This window comes from Lissotriton vulgaris, chromosome 8 (assembly GCF_964263255.1).
Source record: "Lissotriton vulgaris chromosome 8, aLisVul1.2, whole genome shotgun sequence".
Taxonomy (NCBI): domain Eukaryota; kingdom Metazoa; phylum Chordata; class Amphibia; order Caudata; family Salamandridae; genus Lissotriton; species Lissotriton vulgaris.
In genome coordinates, this window is record NC_141696.1 from 205986376 (window position 1) to 206004606 (window position 18231).

General features: G+C 40.5%; 1 protein-coding gene across 1 annotated transcript in view; it reads left to right on the forward strand.

Annotated features, from left to right (window-relative positions):
- LOC147696877 (N-acetylated-alpha-linked acidic dipeptidase 2-like) overlaps positions 1-18231 on the forward strand; it is a 699908-nt gene that overhangs the window by 638402 nt on the left and 43275 nt on the right. Inside the window, exons 16-17 of the mRNA XM_086933985.1 lie at positions 10782-10873; positions 12170-12260. Coding sequence (XP_086790111.1) covers positions 10782-10873; positions 12170-12260 — 183 coding nt within the window. The remainder of the gene's footprint in view (positions 1-10781; positions 10874-12169; positions 12261-18231) is intronic.

Consider the following 18231-nt stretch of genomic DNA (forward strand, 5'->3'; position numbering starts at 1 on the left):
AGGGTGAAAGCATGCACTCCACACGTTCAAACATGCAATTTGTGATCTGATATTCTTAAAGTAAATCATGCCATGCTCTCCTATTAATTGTGTGGCACCTCTAAATGAACTTGTGAAAACATAGGTGAAGACAAAGGTCAATCCGTTGGTTGGTATCAACTGTGTTTTCTACTTCGTGGATCACCCCCTGCTCAAATGTTGCAATCTAGGGTTTTATTTGTGAGAGCATAGGTACAAAAAAACATTTTGGGCGTAATCCCATGCCACTCTGATTAGTGGATCCCACTCTCGTTAGTGGATCCCAGGGCTTCTTTGGCAAAAAATACCTTCAAGCGTATTTTGCTAAAGAATTCAGCCAATTCACAATGCAGTTAAAACATCTACCATATTTATTGGGACAAACCCCACTCTCTGCTGAGGAGACATGGTAATGCCTGTGAGGTTCATTAAGAAACTTCTTCTTTGCTCGTCGCGGGCATGAAGTCCCATATCTTGCTCCATGTAATCTTCCGATTGAGAGATCCTCCCACTCGATCTTTTAAGATCTTTGTTTGACTCTTCCTTCCCCCTGTTTTCTCCCAGAAAAATGCTAGGGGCTGTGGTCGAACTGGAACAGCTGCATGGGGGGTTATATTGAGGGTCAACCAAACCTTGGCCCGATAGGGGAGGATGAAACATTTGTGGGTGTCCCTTAAAAGAAGCCTGACCGCTCTCTCTTGGTCTGGACTAATCACTGATGTCACTGCCCGATCTCGAGGTATCCATTGGCTTTATGCCTGGGTGAGATATTTTTTCACCCCAATGCATATGATAGATGTTTTTTAATTGCAATGTGTCCCAGGATCCACTAATCAGGGGAACACAGTATTGCTTCCAAAATCTACCTTGGTAACATGCTCTCACATCTTTCACCTGAGATTGAAGCATTTGAGCAGGCGGTATTCCATGAAGAAGAACACATTGGTGATATCAATGATCAGATTATTTTTTTATCTAACTCAGAGAGACAGGCTATATAAGAACTGAGACAAAACCCTGTTATAGTGATAAAGCCTGCAGATAAGGAATGAGTGATAGTCATTTAAACTAAGGAGGTATATGAATGCCTGCATCTCGTTTCTGACCAGTGTATTTATCAGATACTGACCAGAGATCCTACCCCAGACTTACAGAAAGAGCTCATGACCCTAGTAGAGGAAGCAACCAATAATAACTGGAACTCACGATATGAGGGGGTTTTTCTCTGTAAAGAAAAAACTATTGTAACATATTTTTACACCCTACCAAAGGTACAAAAAGCAACAGGCCACCCCCTTCCCCTACCTGATCAACCTATTGTATCAGACAAAGGATCTGTCCTGGACAAACTCTTTAGTGACTATTTCTTTTGTCCTCAAGTAGGGAAGATGCCTTCATATCTGAAGGATTCAATGGATGATCCCCAACCAGAAATGTTGGTTGGTCTTGATAATGTTTCCCTTTATACAAACATCCCTGAAGAACTTTGAGTTACTGAGGAGATTCTTTACGAACAAGATTAGGGATTTCAGACTTCAATGCCCTTTAATCTGAATTTGGCAAAGATCATATTCAGAAAAAATATGAAAAATTCAAAGAAAAACTGTATCTTCAATCACATGGGACTTCCATGGGAAGCACATTTGCACCACCTCTGGCCTGTTTATAAGTTTCCAAGTTTAAAAAGGATTTTATTTTTTCACCACATAATCCTTTTGAGAACAAGGTCAGAGACTATGGCGGCTGTACATCAAAAATGTCCTTCCAATCTGGCAAGATGACTCTGAGTCAGGTAAAAAGTTTTGGACTGGCTGAATTTGAGAAATGAGACAACTGGGAGGGATATGTGGGGGGTGGGCTGCTAAGGGCCAATTCAGAGGTCCAGCATACAGGCCCACGAAACCACAACAAGAAAGGTATGCTGTTCCTAAAGAGTCCTACAGGTCTATGTGTGTAAAAAGAGCATCTGAGTGCTAATGAAAGTCAGAGAAAATCTTTTCTCCTTTCAGAAAAAGACCCTCACACACCCAGCCAGCTAGGTGTCCTGCTTCATCCCTGGGTCTGCTCCTTACCGGGTCGGCGCTGCAATACCCGATCGGCACCCGTGCGGGGGCCTTCTTGGTGGAGATCTTTTTTCTTAGCCATTGGGTGCGGTGCTTGTAAGGGCTCTCGTGAGTGTAGATGTGTAGATATGTAATGTGTGAAATATAAAACAGGAGTTAGTTATCCACCCAAAACTATTTTAATGACTGTGGTCACTCTCCTGATCAAAAACCAAAAGAGGCGCGCACGCCTGCTCTGAGGTTGCAGCGTTGTGCGCTAAAACTCTTTGCGCTAAAGCTCTTTTTACTCACATAGACCTGTAGGACTCTTTAGGAACAGCTTACCTTTCTTGTTGTGAATTTGAGAAATCCCTTTCTACACTTCACGGCTTCAATTTCCAGCATTTCACTTCCTTTTCTTGATTTGAGAATTATGGCTCAAAATGGGAAATTGACTGCAAAAGTGTACCACAAGCCCACTGACAGAAATAATATGCTGTCCTGTGAAAGTTTCCATCTTGGGTCCCTGTAGGAGACTAGCTTATTATATGGTGCACACATGTTTAAGTGATGCACCTTGTACTAACCCAGGAAACCCTTGTGGTGATTTTAGTGGTCTTCGATAAGCAAAGACAGCTCTCTACGTGGTAGCTGTGGAGAGCAGGCTTCAGGCTTATCCAGGAGGAGTGTTATACAGCTTGTTTTACCAGGTTAATCATTCAGTGTAGGCTAAACAAAAAAAGAACCACACAGTGTATATATAAAATATGGCCATTTATTGCACAACACTCACTATCACATTGGTATATATCCTATCCTAAGATATCAACACAAATACACAACAGTACTTCAATTACAATACTGTAAGTATTACAAAATACAGTGGTCTCCAGGGGAGACCAAACCATACACCGGACTGTGAGCAGGAGACTCAGAGGAGCTGATGACACAAGGAACCACCCAAGCAAAGTACCCTGGAACACCATGGAGGCTGTGTGGAGAGTGGAAAAACAGCCAAATGCTCAATAAAAGTCAAGGGCGTAGTTGTGGTTTTTAAGAAGGAGCCTTCCGAATGCACCCTGAAGAAATCCTGTAGAAGGCAGAATGTTGTAGAATCACCCCACCAGTGGATACCCTATGAACCATGATACCTACACCAGGGAAGCCAGGTGCAAAGGTGGGAAGTGATGTTGAAAATTGTCGTAGACCACTATGGAGGACTTTAAAGAAGATGGCACTGGTGAAGACTGTGCAAGAGTTCAGTGGAATCCAAGGGTGGATTCTTGAAGAGGAGAACCTGTAAGCTGAGGGGATTAAGTCTATGACACTCGGAGGTGACCATCAGGCATGGAAAAGCAATGCCCATCAATGTTGGATGGTTCAGTGATGATGGTGTCCTTGCAGCTGAGTACCAGGCGATGTTACACAAGCCCAGGAGTCCTCCACAAGCTATCCCACCTAGCTGTCCAGTGTGAGCACCTTGGCAGCGACAACTGGTGTGGAAAGCTAAGAAGAAGCAGACTCACCACACGCAGGGGAGTCAAAGCAGGCCCTGAGCAAGCATGGGAGCCCACTGGAGCAGAAAAAGACCCTCAGGAGGACCCAGAGGCCAAGGGCACAGAAGTTGCAAGAGAACCTCGAGCAGCTCATCAAGAATGAAGGCCCACGGTGCAGAGGATGTGGTGAGGACGCTGTATTTGGCAGGAAGAGATACTGGAGCTTTTTGTTGGCTGAAGATCTCTGGAGAGCAGAGCCAAAAAACCTTGGCAACAAGAAGTCGACGCGGTGCACATGGGTTTGGTCCCAGCGATTCCAACAAGGGATACTGGCCTCAAAATTGCAGGGAGGACAGGCCAGGCCTCGGGAGTTGCAGAACCACCACCTGCATTGCTGAGCCATTTGGAGTCAGGAGCAGCAGACCGGTCAGCTTTGTTGCGGTGCCTGCATATGCAGGGGGGTGTCTCCTTCACTCCAAGGGAGATTACTTCAGGTGTCCTTGATGCCCACAAGTCTGGTGAAGATCTTGGAAGAAGCACAGGCACATACGACAAAGACGACTTGCAGAACAGCAGGACCAGGAGCAGCAGAGTCTTCCTTGATGCAATCTTCGTTCCAGAGGAAGTCCAACTACCCAAACTATTGAAGACTGACGTGGTTTCAGACTGGAGTCTTGTCCCACAATGAATCTAAGCCACCACCCACAGGTAAGCCCTTAAGTACACCAGGGAAAGGATTGGAACGACTCAGGAGTCCCTCCCAGAGAAGGGGCAGGACAGAGGAGAGGATGCTCCCATGTCCTTTGCCCATTTTCGCACCAGCGCAGGAGCCCAGGGATCCCTGAACAGACTCAAACTGGAGTATGCAAGGAGGGCACAAAATGTGACTTCAAAGCAGTCTGTTGGCGCTGGTAAGCACCCAAATCCCAGTCCAATACACTATGCCCTGTTTGGTAGGTGGTCACACCTTGCTGTGACACGAAGCCCATTATTCTACCTTCCTCAAGCTTGGCTCAGTAATAGGAGAGCAGAATCGTGTCTGGGGTCGGCAGCAGCACTTTCTTGCTGTGAGACCCTGAACAGCTCTAACTGGAAGTACAGGGTGGTACCTGAAGGGAGCCCCCTAGTATTTATTTTATTTATTTATTTTAAGGTTTTGTAGAGCGCGTAGTAACCCTAGAGCATCCCAGCGCAATGATGGAATCGATGTTTGGGTATGATTCCAACATGCTTGAAACCAAACTGTAGTGTAGTTCCTATATTCCCAATAGACTCTGCTTATTGGAATAATATATCCTATAGATTTGACGTACGACTTAGGTCAGTAGGTTTCTATCGAATATGCTAGACTTAATTGTGTGTGTGTCAGCTAACTCAGAGGTCACTAGAAACTTTCTCGAATACACAAGAAGGGATTTGTTTCTGAAAACCGCATAAACATGACAACTTTGTTTCCCAAGAATAAGAATATATCTCGGAGTTGCGGAAACAATAGATCACTAGTTCACTCAGTCAATCGTGCATACTTCGTTTCTACAGAGTTGCAGAGAAATAGAGAGAACGGCATTTTCAATAAAAGGTTTATTGAAAAGTCTCATTTCTCATGCAAGAGAAGTAAACTGCTACAATCGTTAGGCAGACTGCAAAGTATAATGCGTACAACATAAACAGTAATTTGAAATAATACTGTAAGTGCATTGTGTGGTTTCTAAGCCATATAAAAATACATACATAAATAACATAGACTAAAATAAATCAACTGGTGCTTCTAAAATACGCCTACCCCAATGTACCCAACCTAAGTCTAGTATTAGGTAAAAAGTAAGTATTGTTTAGCATCGGTTTAGTTTTTGCCAAGAATCTACAAACGGTTTCTCTAGGTTTTAATCCGCTCCATACCTTAGAATGAAGCAGGTCTGGAATTTCTATCTTGGGAACTCGATTTCCCAACACCCCGCAAGGGGAGCCGGAAACACTGGAGCTGGATTCTCGCAGGAGCAAAGCAGCTTCCTGATCAGTGCGTCAGCTGGGGAGTCGTCTTCCTTCGGCACTTGCTGTAGTGAGCTGCATCAGGCAAGTAGGTCTTCGAACTGCTCCGAACCACCATATCTTGCTATAGCAAGTGAAGGTATATTTATTCCTTGAATAGTTTGACGTAAAGTCGGGCATATGAACGTCATGAATGAACCCCTCGGGAATAGTTGTTCATTGTAAAGTAACTGAGTTCTTGGAGAAATCAATATTCAAGCAAGGGGAAGTTCCCTAACGGCTTAAGCTGGTTTTCCAAGAAATTGTTGACATTTGGTGAACAGATGGAAGTAGCCATGCCTGTATTTGGGTAGCATGGGCTATGCCTAAATAAGGGCTGGATATCTATGCCTATATAAGGGCAACGTGAATTGTACCTATATAAGGGCTTGAATCAGGAAAATTCTATCAAAGCCTAAATCGCCACACAACAAAGCCTGATTGGGTTCAGTGCAGCCACTATATAGTCAGACATCTTGTGATGACTGATATCCCCCATATGTATAAAAATGGCTGACTGTACTTACAAACCTGGGAGAAACGACTACCGGGTTTGTAGGGTGTTCTGGTCATGCCTGGACACCCTCACACTTATAACCAAGCACCCTGCTATCAGGACTGAAAGGCCTGACATAGGGGTGACTTATAGGTTTTTAGTGTAGAGACCTCAGATATAAGAAATCGTATATCTGTTGTGAGAGGTGCCAGCCCCAACTCACACAGGCTGCAATGGCAGGCCTGTAGTCACAGTTTGTGGTCTCTCATGGGTGGCACAATACATGCTGCAGCCCATACGAAACCTTTGGTGTACCTATGCCCTGGGTACCTTAGTACCATATACCAGGGACTGAAAAGGGTACAGCAGTAGCCAATTGTGGAGGTACAGAAGTACTTCTCATGGTCAATTTAGGGAGGAAGCTCAGTGAATTGGGGTCCTGATTAGCAGGATCCCAGTCAGACTAGTCAGAAACATACTGACACCAGGCAAAAGGTAGGAGTAACTGTGCTAGAAGGATCCTACCTTACTACATTTGCCTTTGACAGAATTTGCCATATGGCAATTTCCTTTGTCTATGCATAAACGGTACTAACTTTGACAATTTCAAGCAGACAAATTAGGCATGCAACTTAGGGACAGACATTACCCAGATCAAGTAATTTCCTAAGCACAAAAGAGAGCGAGAAATAATATGTAGGCATTACTAAAAACAAAAAGGTGACCACAGCCAAATAGAACCATCTGTGTAACAACATTCTGTTCAGCTTCAAATTACATTGAGAGAATTGTTAACACAAACTGGCTTATCTTAAATTCTAATGGATTAGGGCTACAAAAACCTATGTTTTCATGTCAACTTAATATAATTTATTCTCCTTTTTCACAACCATAAAAGTACACAGATCTTTGCTCAGTAAAACGAACTAAAACATAGAGCTTCACAATATCACATAGAAGAAATCATACATATATATAGTTTATCAAACATCCTATGAAATAATAATGGCTAAAAATATAAAAAGATTACAAAAATGTGAGAATATAATAAAATACAAATAGACACAATGCAACATATCTGAAAAAGTAAAATCAATCAACATTAAAACATCAGCGACCTACGAAATGCCTATAGTTTCCCTACAGCTAAGAGAGTAGATGGGGTCCGGGTGTCTTTGTCCTGTAAATGCCTCTTAAATGGACTAACATTTCAAATCTTTGCCACAACACTTGAACTATAAGCCACAAAAGTGCAACCTTAGCTTTCTCCCCTATATACTCGGGGAGGCAAACAAAGAAGCTCAGATCCTTACTAATATACCTGACTTTAATTGGCCAAAAAGACTATCCCAGTGCTCAACCTCTGATGGACCAGGCTCCACTAAAGATATTTTGTAACGGCACAGATAACCATCTGACTATGCTCTATGCGAAGGAGCCTAAGAGTTATGTGGATCTGTCAACACCCCAACTGTTTACAGGTGGGGACAATCCAGAATTTTTTAGGCTGTGCATACCTAGGACAAAAGAACAAAAAATGGGACAATGATTCCTCTGCCTGAGAACATGACGGGCAAACAGTACTTAAAGCGGAGTAAGTGCTTCATTTAGCTTGAACAGTGAGCAAAGACAAAGTGCTATAGCAACATTTAATGTAGAGTTGTCTAACCCTGGTGAGAGGGATAAAATGTATAAAAGGTTCAAAAGCAGGATCAGGCTTAAAATCTAAATAAAATTTATGTTAAGGACCCTTAGTTAGCATTCCTTATTTCATTTTCAAAGAAGTGGCCCCAGTAGACCTTCTTTAGGGTGTTACCAGGTAAACAGGGTGTTACCAAGTAATCATTGTACCGATTAGACCAAAAATCTCCCAGGCCATGCTGGCTTAATGAATCCTTTACATAACGTATCCACTTGATCTTACCTGAGGTATGTAATGGAACCACTTCTTGGAAAGCTTTGTAGTAGTCATCCAGGGTTATATTTAAGCCCACACCAGTCCATTAATGGTCTCAATCTGGCTTTATTGACCTTTGGTTTATTGCCCATATCATGTCGTAATAGGACCAAGGGGTATTTGTAGGTAGACTGTCTAGACCTTTAAGGAAAGAGTGCAGACACATTGCCAATGTCCCATAACTTAGCCCCATAGACTGGACTTCCTTCTGCCTTAGCCCTGCATGCTTTAATCGCAGGGGATATAAGTCTAACTCTGGATGACCTATAAAGCCTTATGATAGCTGCAGCATGCTGGGTTAAATTCAGGACACTTTTTTTAATCTGGGGAGACCATGACATAGACCTAGTTAATTGTATTTCTATTTAGTCAAGCTCAGCCACCTTTTCCAGTGGTTTACCATTCAGCTTGACCGTGCCCCTGAAAGACCTATGTGGGCTGATGGTTATGAACTTTGTTTTAGAATGATTGATCACCAGCCCACAATCAGCACAGACAGCCACAAACCGATGTACCAGATGTTGCAAAAGAAACCTATATTTTTCTTTAAAAAGAGCGCTAGTATTACAAACAGTTTGGTTCGTGCCAGACCTCAGGAAAATAATTGATAATTCTATCTCGGAGATAGGAGTTTAGAATTTACCACCGGTGCTGATTCACAATGTATGTGGATCTTGTAAACTCTGCACCTCACAAAAACCACTAAGACTGTTGTTGCGGGTTGTAGATAATTGGGTCCGAGTGAAGCATAAAAATGCAATCTATCTCATATGCTGCCCCTGCAACTTACTATATGTGGGCATAACCACTAGAAAGGTTAAGATAAGGATCTTGTAGCATAGAAGTAATGTGAAATGCAAACGAACATTGACTAAACTAATGACACATTTCCTTGAGATGAATCACTCCATGAACGACCAAGCATGGATAGTTCTAGATAAACCTAACATTCCATCATAAGTGAAGGATAAAACATTTTTTGTTTTAACGAGAACAACAATGGATTTATAGGTTGCGTAGCCATGTTAGAGGAATAAATGATGATATTTCGTGGCACAACCTAAATTGTCTGTGAGCCAATTACCATAGCAGACAAGTGACCTATCATATTTCTATTTAGAGGATATCTAGATACAACAATATATAAATTAGTACAGGCAGAGCTGTCATGTTTTATACATTATTATGGGTGATAACACTGAGGATCCTCGGCAGGTGGCTAAAAAAAAGCTGTAATTCTAGGATAGCCAGCAGTTGATTGTATTTCTTTTTACTTTGCCAATGACTTTGTCTATTTATTTTTTATTAAGGAGAGCACAGTTCAACCCTAATGCCCCTATCCCGCACTTTTGAAGAGAGTGACTGTCTAGACTTTGAGCCACGTTATGCACTGATGCCATTATGTGGCGGAATGCAATGCAATTCTCATAGGTGTTACAGATGAATGTCCCAAGGCTTTCTCATTATCATCAGATGGTCGGAGAGCGGTATCCTGGGTGTCTTTGGTCACTTGGCGAAGCAAGCGGGTGACAGAGATTTTGGGAACTGGTCAACAAAGATTATCACAGAGTATGCAGATGCTGTATACTTAAGTGAGCACTTACAATGCATTTAACATTAATAGACTGATATCTTAGGCGGGGCTGAGGTTTTTGGCAACTGGATAATAATAATTTCAGACCAGCTGGTACGCACCACATGAAAGTTAGCTCCCGAGGTTTGTGTAATGCATTCAGCTCGATATTTCGAAAAAAGTGATGTATGTACACACGTCTTTTTTTTAAATAAAGCTTGCTGTATAACTGTTTGAAAAGGGAGTTTCTAGTTGACGGAGGTAGGTACCTTTTTCCAAATAGGGACCCTTGCTTCTTGTCAGGGTAAGGGGGAAACACTTCTAAAATAAACCCTGCTCACCCCCTAGGTCGCTTGGCATGAGCAGATAGCCTTATCTCAGAGGCAGTGGGTAAAGCATTTGTGAACACATACAGTAATACAGTGAAAACACTGCAAATAGACACTACACCAGTTTAGAAAAATAGGTAAGCTTTATCTAAACCAAACAAGACCAACCCGACAAAAATCTACAATACAGTCATAAAAATATGACTTTCAATTGGTAGAAATAGTTCAGTTCAAAGCAAATTGCAGATGCAACACTTTTCACACTAAATACCTTGGAGGCATCGTGCACACAAACAGAAAGGGCAAGGAAGGTGGGTGATGCGATGGATGCTTACACTCCGGGAGGATGATGCATCTGTTTCTTGCTCCGAGGCAGCTCGTTGTTTTTAAAAACTCTCTAAAATAGAAGCAAATGGGTGCATGGAAGAAGGCAAAGAAAGTAAAATCTGTAAGTCTCAATCTAGGCTCCGGTTGTGAAGAGAGGGACTTAAAGACAAATCTGCTCTTTATTTAGTTTGGCAGTATTTGTGGGATTCCATTGCTACAAAGGTATATTTTAATCTGACTTCAGTTGATGGAAGAGTTGGACTATCTGGCACTTAATTCTAGAACGTCAAAAAAGTTTTAGAATCTTAAACGCCTTGAAACAGCTGGATATCTCATGCATCCATATGTTTTCTTTACACTGTGGACCCTATCAGATTTGTTTAAAATGCTTGAGTTTTCTGGCTATGGTATCCATCATACCCTGACATGTGGGTCATAAAGCTTCATTGGAGCATGCCACAATACAGTATGATTACCTATTTAGTGCATTACATACTATTTTCTTTTTTTGTCAGCTTGCAAGTCCAGATGAAGATTCCGAAGGAAAATCTCTGTATGAAAGTTGGCTTAAAAAGTCTCCTTCCACCGAAAATAAAGATCTTCCCAGGTAAAGTTTAGACTGGTTCTATTCTTTAACTGAACACCACATACTGATTTTTTTTAAGTACTTTGTTTACAGGTCGTTTTTTCTTTGGAAATGCAAGTGGATTACGAAGAAAATCGAACCTTTATGGTGTGCCAGATTTAAAAAATATTTACACCTGAGACTGTCAGCTGCATTGATACTGTTTTATTGATACATGGCTCACATGAATGCTGCTGTGTCTTACACACAGTGGTATGACTGCCTCCCGTAACTCATGGCATTTCGGTCAGACTGAAAAACATAAGACAAGATAAAAAATGGGCAATAAAGTATGTTTTAAAGGGTTAGAAGTGTATTAAAACATTGGCAAAAATGTTAAATGTGTTGAATGTTAAATGTTATGTCTTGCTTCATACCTTTCAATAAACTCCAAAATATTTCTATACCCAATTTTTGCTGGTAGGCAAATTTGACATAGTAAATCTTTTACCTTTTTAAGTGTGCTAACGATGTTAGCAGAAATGTGTGCTTTATATTTTCATGAACATAAGATGTCCTACTGGTGAAAGTAGACGAAATGAAGGTTTTGCCAAAACTGTTACATAAACGTTTTGCCTTTCATGATATTTCGATATTTTAGGGAATATGCAGGCAACCATACCCAAAACACACAACAGTGTTTACTTTTAAGGTTTTGATTTTTTTTCACTAAAATAGTTAAAAAAAATCTTTTTAACATATCAGACCTAATATAAATATTAGGAAATTAAGCATAATTGCAGCAACTGACCCAGATTCTAAACTCTGGGTCACATATGTTCCTCAGTTAAACTATAAACTACATCAGTTAACCTTCCTCTTGAAACTAAAAGGCAGAGAATATTTCTCTTAAATGGACTTTTATAGGAGAAAGTTATGAGCACCTTGCATAATTTTTCTGTTTGTCTTAATATTACTCCAGATTTTCTTTATGGCGTATCTAGATGGGGCATTCAAGGAGTGGGTAGTAATACATCTATAGCTGGCCTAGCCTTGACTAGGTTTTTACAGCTGTTTTTTTTTAATCTTTCACATGCTTACCATTAAAAATTCATTAATGTCTACCATTTTATTTACATGCAAATTTATATCAATATTTATTTTAGTCACCATGTATGTGAGATTCCTGGTATGGATGACTCATGTCTCCTTTTGAATCAGGTTATATAGGGGGGTAAAGCATGTTTTTAAATAAACAATCATTAGAAACCACATACATTTATTCTGTTTGTATTTATGGCATATTCCTGTTATAAATGTTTTTATTTGTTTATGCAGAATAAATAAATTGGGATCTGGGAGTGACTTTGAAGCGTACTTTCAACGATTGGGTATTGCAGCTGGCAGAGCTCGATACACAAAAAATTCAGTAAGTTATTTGCAGTTTTCTTTAAGATTTCTTGATTTGTGCGTGCATTTGTATCCCTGTGGTAAATGACTTGAGAATTTACTACACTTGTACTCAAAGGATGTTTTGTTATCTGCCATTTTATTTTACTTACTTAAAACATGTTGAGAAGGGGTGGTCCTTAATTTTTGTATGTAACATATCAGTAGCATTCACACAGTCTGTTAACACCAGATAGAATACATCTTGTGTACATGCCATAACATAAACAATATTGTATATATCAATTCATGCAAAAGCTTTACAGGGGCAAGAGGAATGGCGATTCTTATTTTGTTTTTAAATATAGGCAGGAAAATGTTTTATTTTTTACCATGATATTTTACCTATAAGTACATGCATGCTTTTCATTCTATGCATTGTGTTCTTTAGAAATGTAAACTTGTTTTTGATGCTAGCATTGTGTTCAGAAATGTTGCTTTAGGATAGCCGAGTAAGGCACTAGAGTGTTAAATGTAAAGTAGTAATTGCTCAGCTATGAAAATAATGTCAAGGATGCATGAACCAAATGGCTAGATCTTGTGAATTGTTGATGTGCTGACGAGGAGACTGAAGATAGATTTAGCGACTCATTAAGTTTGGCAGAGCAGAAGCCTTACCAAACGTTTGGTTTGCTTGCCTCATCTGTTAGTGCAGATCTAAGGATAGCATTTGCACAAACAGAGACCCAGCTAGCTCTACTGGAGGAAACTGTCACCTTGGTTGTAATTCCGACACAAGGCTGCCAGGTCATATTGATTCTAGCTGCCCTATTTAGAGCAGGGACTCATCACTATATTTCCCTGCCTAAGGGCTGTCATGGGAGGCATGGCAGTCCTAATTTAGGAAAATTGCCACGTGCTCCCTGCTCACTCCACTGGACAAGCATTCTTACTTCAAAGCAGAAAATTGGACTGGCAGTCCTGAGCAGAGGGTACGGGAGGCTATAGAATCCTTTGACATAACAGGGGACTCACCAGGATCGAAATAACCCTGTTAGTGTTGGATAAATACACCCTGCCGAACCAGGTATTGACATTTCCAAACATAAATACATTGTTTGTTCTAGAATGATTAAGGAGAGAGCATGCACACGCTTCTGCACAGGGTGGACTCAATGATGAATATCTATAAAATATCTTGCAGAAGGTTGAATTTAGGTTCAGGTTGCCACTCCCCAATAAAGATTGCCATTATACTACAGAGAAAGAAGTGAATGCTTGAAGAAGCAGAAAATTGGGCTGGTAGTCCTAAGAAGAGGGCAGAAGGGGCAATAGACTCCTTAGGAATCTAATGATATTCAGCTGGGAAATTATTTGGGACTAAAAGCCTCTTCTGCCTAAATGGAAGATCAACCCAGCAAAGAAAACATTTAAATTAGGCTCACAAAATTGCCCAATAGATTACGTCTACGTCACCCTGGAAATTTCATTTAATTAAAGGATTTAGGATTACTTACACAGAAGGGAGTGGCCATAACCTTTTAGAACTAGACCTCCTAGATGTTCATTTGAATCCCTGTAATAAAGTCATTGAACAAAAGGTGGGATATCCGAGGCGGATCACAACGAGGCTCACAGAAGTATATATAGCCCGGCTAGTAAGATTACAGCAGAACCTAGATCCGAGCACAGTAAGTGGTCAGTGCTTGGACTGGTATGTGGGAAACATTGAAGAAGTGGTCTAAACCCTTTGTGATGGTCTGAGGAAAGATAAAATAAACGCTAAAAGGAAACAAAGAAAGCTGAAGAGACAAAGAAGGGGTTCCCAAAGAAATATTTGGAAAAGAAGAGAAAACTGAGGAGAGTAGCACCTAGCCTTAGCATAAAATATGAACAGGATAGGGTCGATATTTTCACAAAATTAAAAAGAGAATATAACATGTTAATTAGGAGGGCAAAAAGAGCTTATAAAGAAGACTGTTGGACAAAGTTGCTTGAGGCAATAGAAACAAAGAATATACGTAAGTTTTAGAAACTGGTTCAATCAGCAGTGGATCGCCTGGCGGCCAAAATGAACTATGTGGTAGAAGAAGCTGTTTGGGAGGAATATTTGCTGGAATTATACAGCCCAGGGAGAGAACCAGAAGAGGGTGTGCAACTGGATTGGAGCGGTCTGGTATAAGATTTAAAACCCGACTTTTCAGCCTCAGAAGTGAAAAACACGATAAAATCTCGGAATTTAACCAGGGCACCCAGTCCAGATAACATCCCTACCCAGATAATTAAAGCCCAGTTGAACTGGTGCGTTACAAAGAAACAGGGTTAAACCCACTAAAGTCAAAAGGACCTGGGTAACTATGTAGTACAAAAGGAAGGGGTCCAAATAATTCAAAAATATGACCTAATTGAAAATATAATGGTTTCACAAAGCAAAATTATTTGATGCAAAAAAGTTTAATTCAGATTTGCACATATTACATTTCATTGGTCAGAACACATAACAAATATTTCTCTAAATGGCAAGCTTTTTTATATATGTGCCCACATACACAACGGGGAAGGGGTGAAGTGAGGGAAAGTGTCAAGGATAGGGTAGGATAAAGGGATAGCCTGAATCATTCAGTGACATGTATTATTCACAATTCAGAAATGAGGACATGTGGTTCCTTTAGCCAAAGGCCACAACATAAGGCTCGCAAGGAGTCCTAAAACAGCTAATGCAGACAACCAAACTCCACTTCAGCCGCTAAAGTCTTGCTTGGGGTAGGAGTTGGTGATTGTTGTATGATCTACGTTTTGACCCAAAATACGTGTAGGAAATTGGTTCTTACAGAACGGGTGGAACAGAAGGGTGCAGTAATTAGGCCTATACACAAGAAAGGCGATATGCATGCCCCAAAAAACTACAGAATAATTAATCTAACAGATATTGGGGAAAAGATCTTCGCAAAAATAATACTAGGTAAACTAAAAGATTGGGCAGACCAGAACTCAGTGGTACCGGTTGAACAGGGGGGATTCAAAGAAGGTCATTCCACCATAGACCATTGTTTCGCCCTCTGGGCACTCGCCTGGAAATCAATAGAGCAAAAGGGGAAAATGTACTGCTGCTTTGTTGATTTTCGGGCAGCTTTTGACTCAGTGGATCGCAAGAGCTTATGGGAGTCCCTGATGAAGTGTGATATACCGGAAGGCCTACTGGCCATCCTAAAGGAACTACATAGAGGGAACTGGGCCCAAGTAATTAAGGACACACAAGGGTCACTGACATAGAAAATAGCCATAGGGAATGGGCTAAGACAGAGTTGCGTCTTGGTCCCCCTGCTCTTCGCAATATTCCTAGCTGACCTACCAGCAGCACTGGAAGTTGAAAAAGCGCAAGCCCCAGAATGAGTGGAAGAAAAGTATCAAGTCTTGTATACGCTGATGACCTTGTGATAATGGATCAAACGGAACTTGGGCTCCACAGGAAATAAATGTTTTTTGAGAATACAGTGAGGCAAAGTTTTATAGTTGTAAATATGGATAAAACAAAGATTTTATGTTTTGGTGAGAGACAAAAAATTTTGTTGGTTTTTAGGACAAATAAAACTGGAAATTGTAAAAGAATATAAATATCTGGGCCTTTGGTTCGACAGCTCCCTAAAATGGTGTATCCACCTAGAAGCCTAAAAACAAAAATCTTTTTCATGCATTTGTGGGCTGAAAAAATGTAATAAAGATTATGGGGATATGTCGCATAGACCAATGTTAAAAGCTCATGAAGCTATGATTCCACCTCAAGTATTGTATGGGGCAGAAGTTTTCCATCTAAGTGGTAAAGGAGGGTGGGATTGGGATGAAGGTAAGGCCTTAAAAATGCTATTGTCCCCTATCAAGCTCTGCAATGTTTCAGGAAATTAGAATGGAGACAGGAACAATAGCGTGGAGCAGCCAGGTCCAAATGTCTCTGTTAAGATTCTAGAAACGCCAGGATCCATGGGGAGTGCAGAAAGTCTCACACTGGTGTTGTAAGGAGGTCCGACACAGTAGTTTAGAAAGGGCAAGGGAAACGAGAAGGAAAATCCTGGTAATAGCAACGAGTTTAAACGTGAGTTCAATACAGCACCCCCTGGATGTAGAATTTACCAAGAGTTCGCTCAGGTACCAAGGCATGGAGCAGTCAAGGATCTGGAGTCCCTGAGTAAGAAAAAATCAGTTCATGGTATAGTAAACTCCTGGGTAAATGCGGCATGGTATCCGTATCTAGATTTGAGAAAATGGTTTTTACGCCCAGAATTTTTAAAATATGGAATAAGGTCACGAGACCCAAGCTATTGTTCTACTGACAGAAATGACAAGTCTTGATATTGCGATTGCACTAGAAAACTATATGAAAGGCATAACGGCTTTGTACGGGATAAACTCAAGCGAGGTTAGAAATGTTATTTAGTTTTTAAATTCTCCTATTCAGAGTATATAAATATCTTAGCCTAATGACCATTTTATGGATCCTACTGTTTGAAATTATTGCTGCTATTGGGAAAGGATGTGGATAATGTGCCCCTTCTAAATTAGCGTATAATGGTACCGCTGTTCAATGAATCTTATGCTATTTTAATTATTTAATTAGTGTATATAATATTGATACGTTGATGCTATTGGGAGAGAAGGTGGATGCCTGACTTTTTAACATATGTACTAAGCTAAGCAAGTTGTAAGGAATTGCATAGTTTTATTTGTTTACGAGATCTTTTCGTGTTTAAAAACTACAGTCTAAATATAGAGTTCTCAATCTCAATCTCTCTTTAGGAATAGCAGGCCACTCACTAGGGATTTAGCATAGGGTAACAGTTAAGGTAGCAGGGAGAGACTTTAGAATCAAATCACACAACACAGAAATTGCATATGGGCAAAAGTAAAAGTGACAGCACACCTGGAAGAAGTTGTCATGGGCAGGGTGGAGGAGAAGTAAGGAGAAATATATGAGAATGCTCAAATAGTGCTAACTTTGAAGTGGGAGTTGAATAATAAGTAGCAATGTGATTGTCAGAAGTACATAGGTGAATGTAGCCGGTGAGCTTTAGTTAAAGTAGCAGAAAGAAAGCTTAGGGTAGGAGGACAGGCATCCAAGGATCTCCCTGAGAAGTGGAAGTGAATGCAAGCATAACAAATCTTTGCTCTAGTTGAGGAAGATACAATGTCCAGTTACAAGTCTGGTTGTCAAGCACCTATGCCAGGAAAAAGGAAACATTTGTGCAGGAGAAGGGGTCCTCTACCCATCACAAAGAGATAAATTACAATAGTGGTTTGTGTCGTGCACTGGCAGGGAAAGTGAATCGGAGAATTTGAAGAAGCAGATTTAAAAGTGACAGGTTTCAGAGAAACAAATCACCAAGCATGTACACAGTTGAAAAAGATGATACATAAGGGTGTTAATAAGTGTTGATATATAGCACCATGATGCTGATAACAAAAGGCTAAATATGTGTAGAAGACAGGTACTGAAGACAGAGGTGCAGAGCTCTAAGATGAAAGTTAAATTTAGAGCCTGACAGAATAGCTCAGTAAGGTAAACTCCCAACTTCTATGGTAAATCTAAATAGAGAGGAGTTTGATTTGGAGAGGCACAGTTCAGAAAAGACACTCCAGATGAGCAAAATTCAGGGGAAGACAATTCTTTGGCTTAGTTGTGCTGTTACTGGTAACTTTCTCTTGGTATTGACTTGCTGCTCTGATTAGCTACGGAAAAAAAAAAACTTTGAAACTTTTAAGGAATGCTATGTTTGTGGATGGGTCTATTGACTTATCAAAACTAGGCAGTTTTTCACAATAACCCACCTGAATGTCTATTTAAGGAATTAAGATTTTGATGATTGCTGCTAATATATGCTACAAGGACTTCAACCCAGTACTAGAATTTGCCTGAAGCAGATTTATCACTGGTAAATGTGAGAATTGAAAACATAACCATGTTCTTATGGATATAATCTATACCAGGTGTCCTCCAAATCATCTGAGTTAAAGCCATC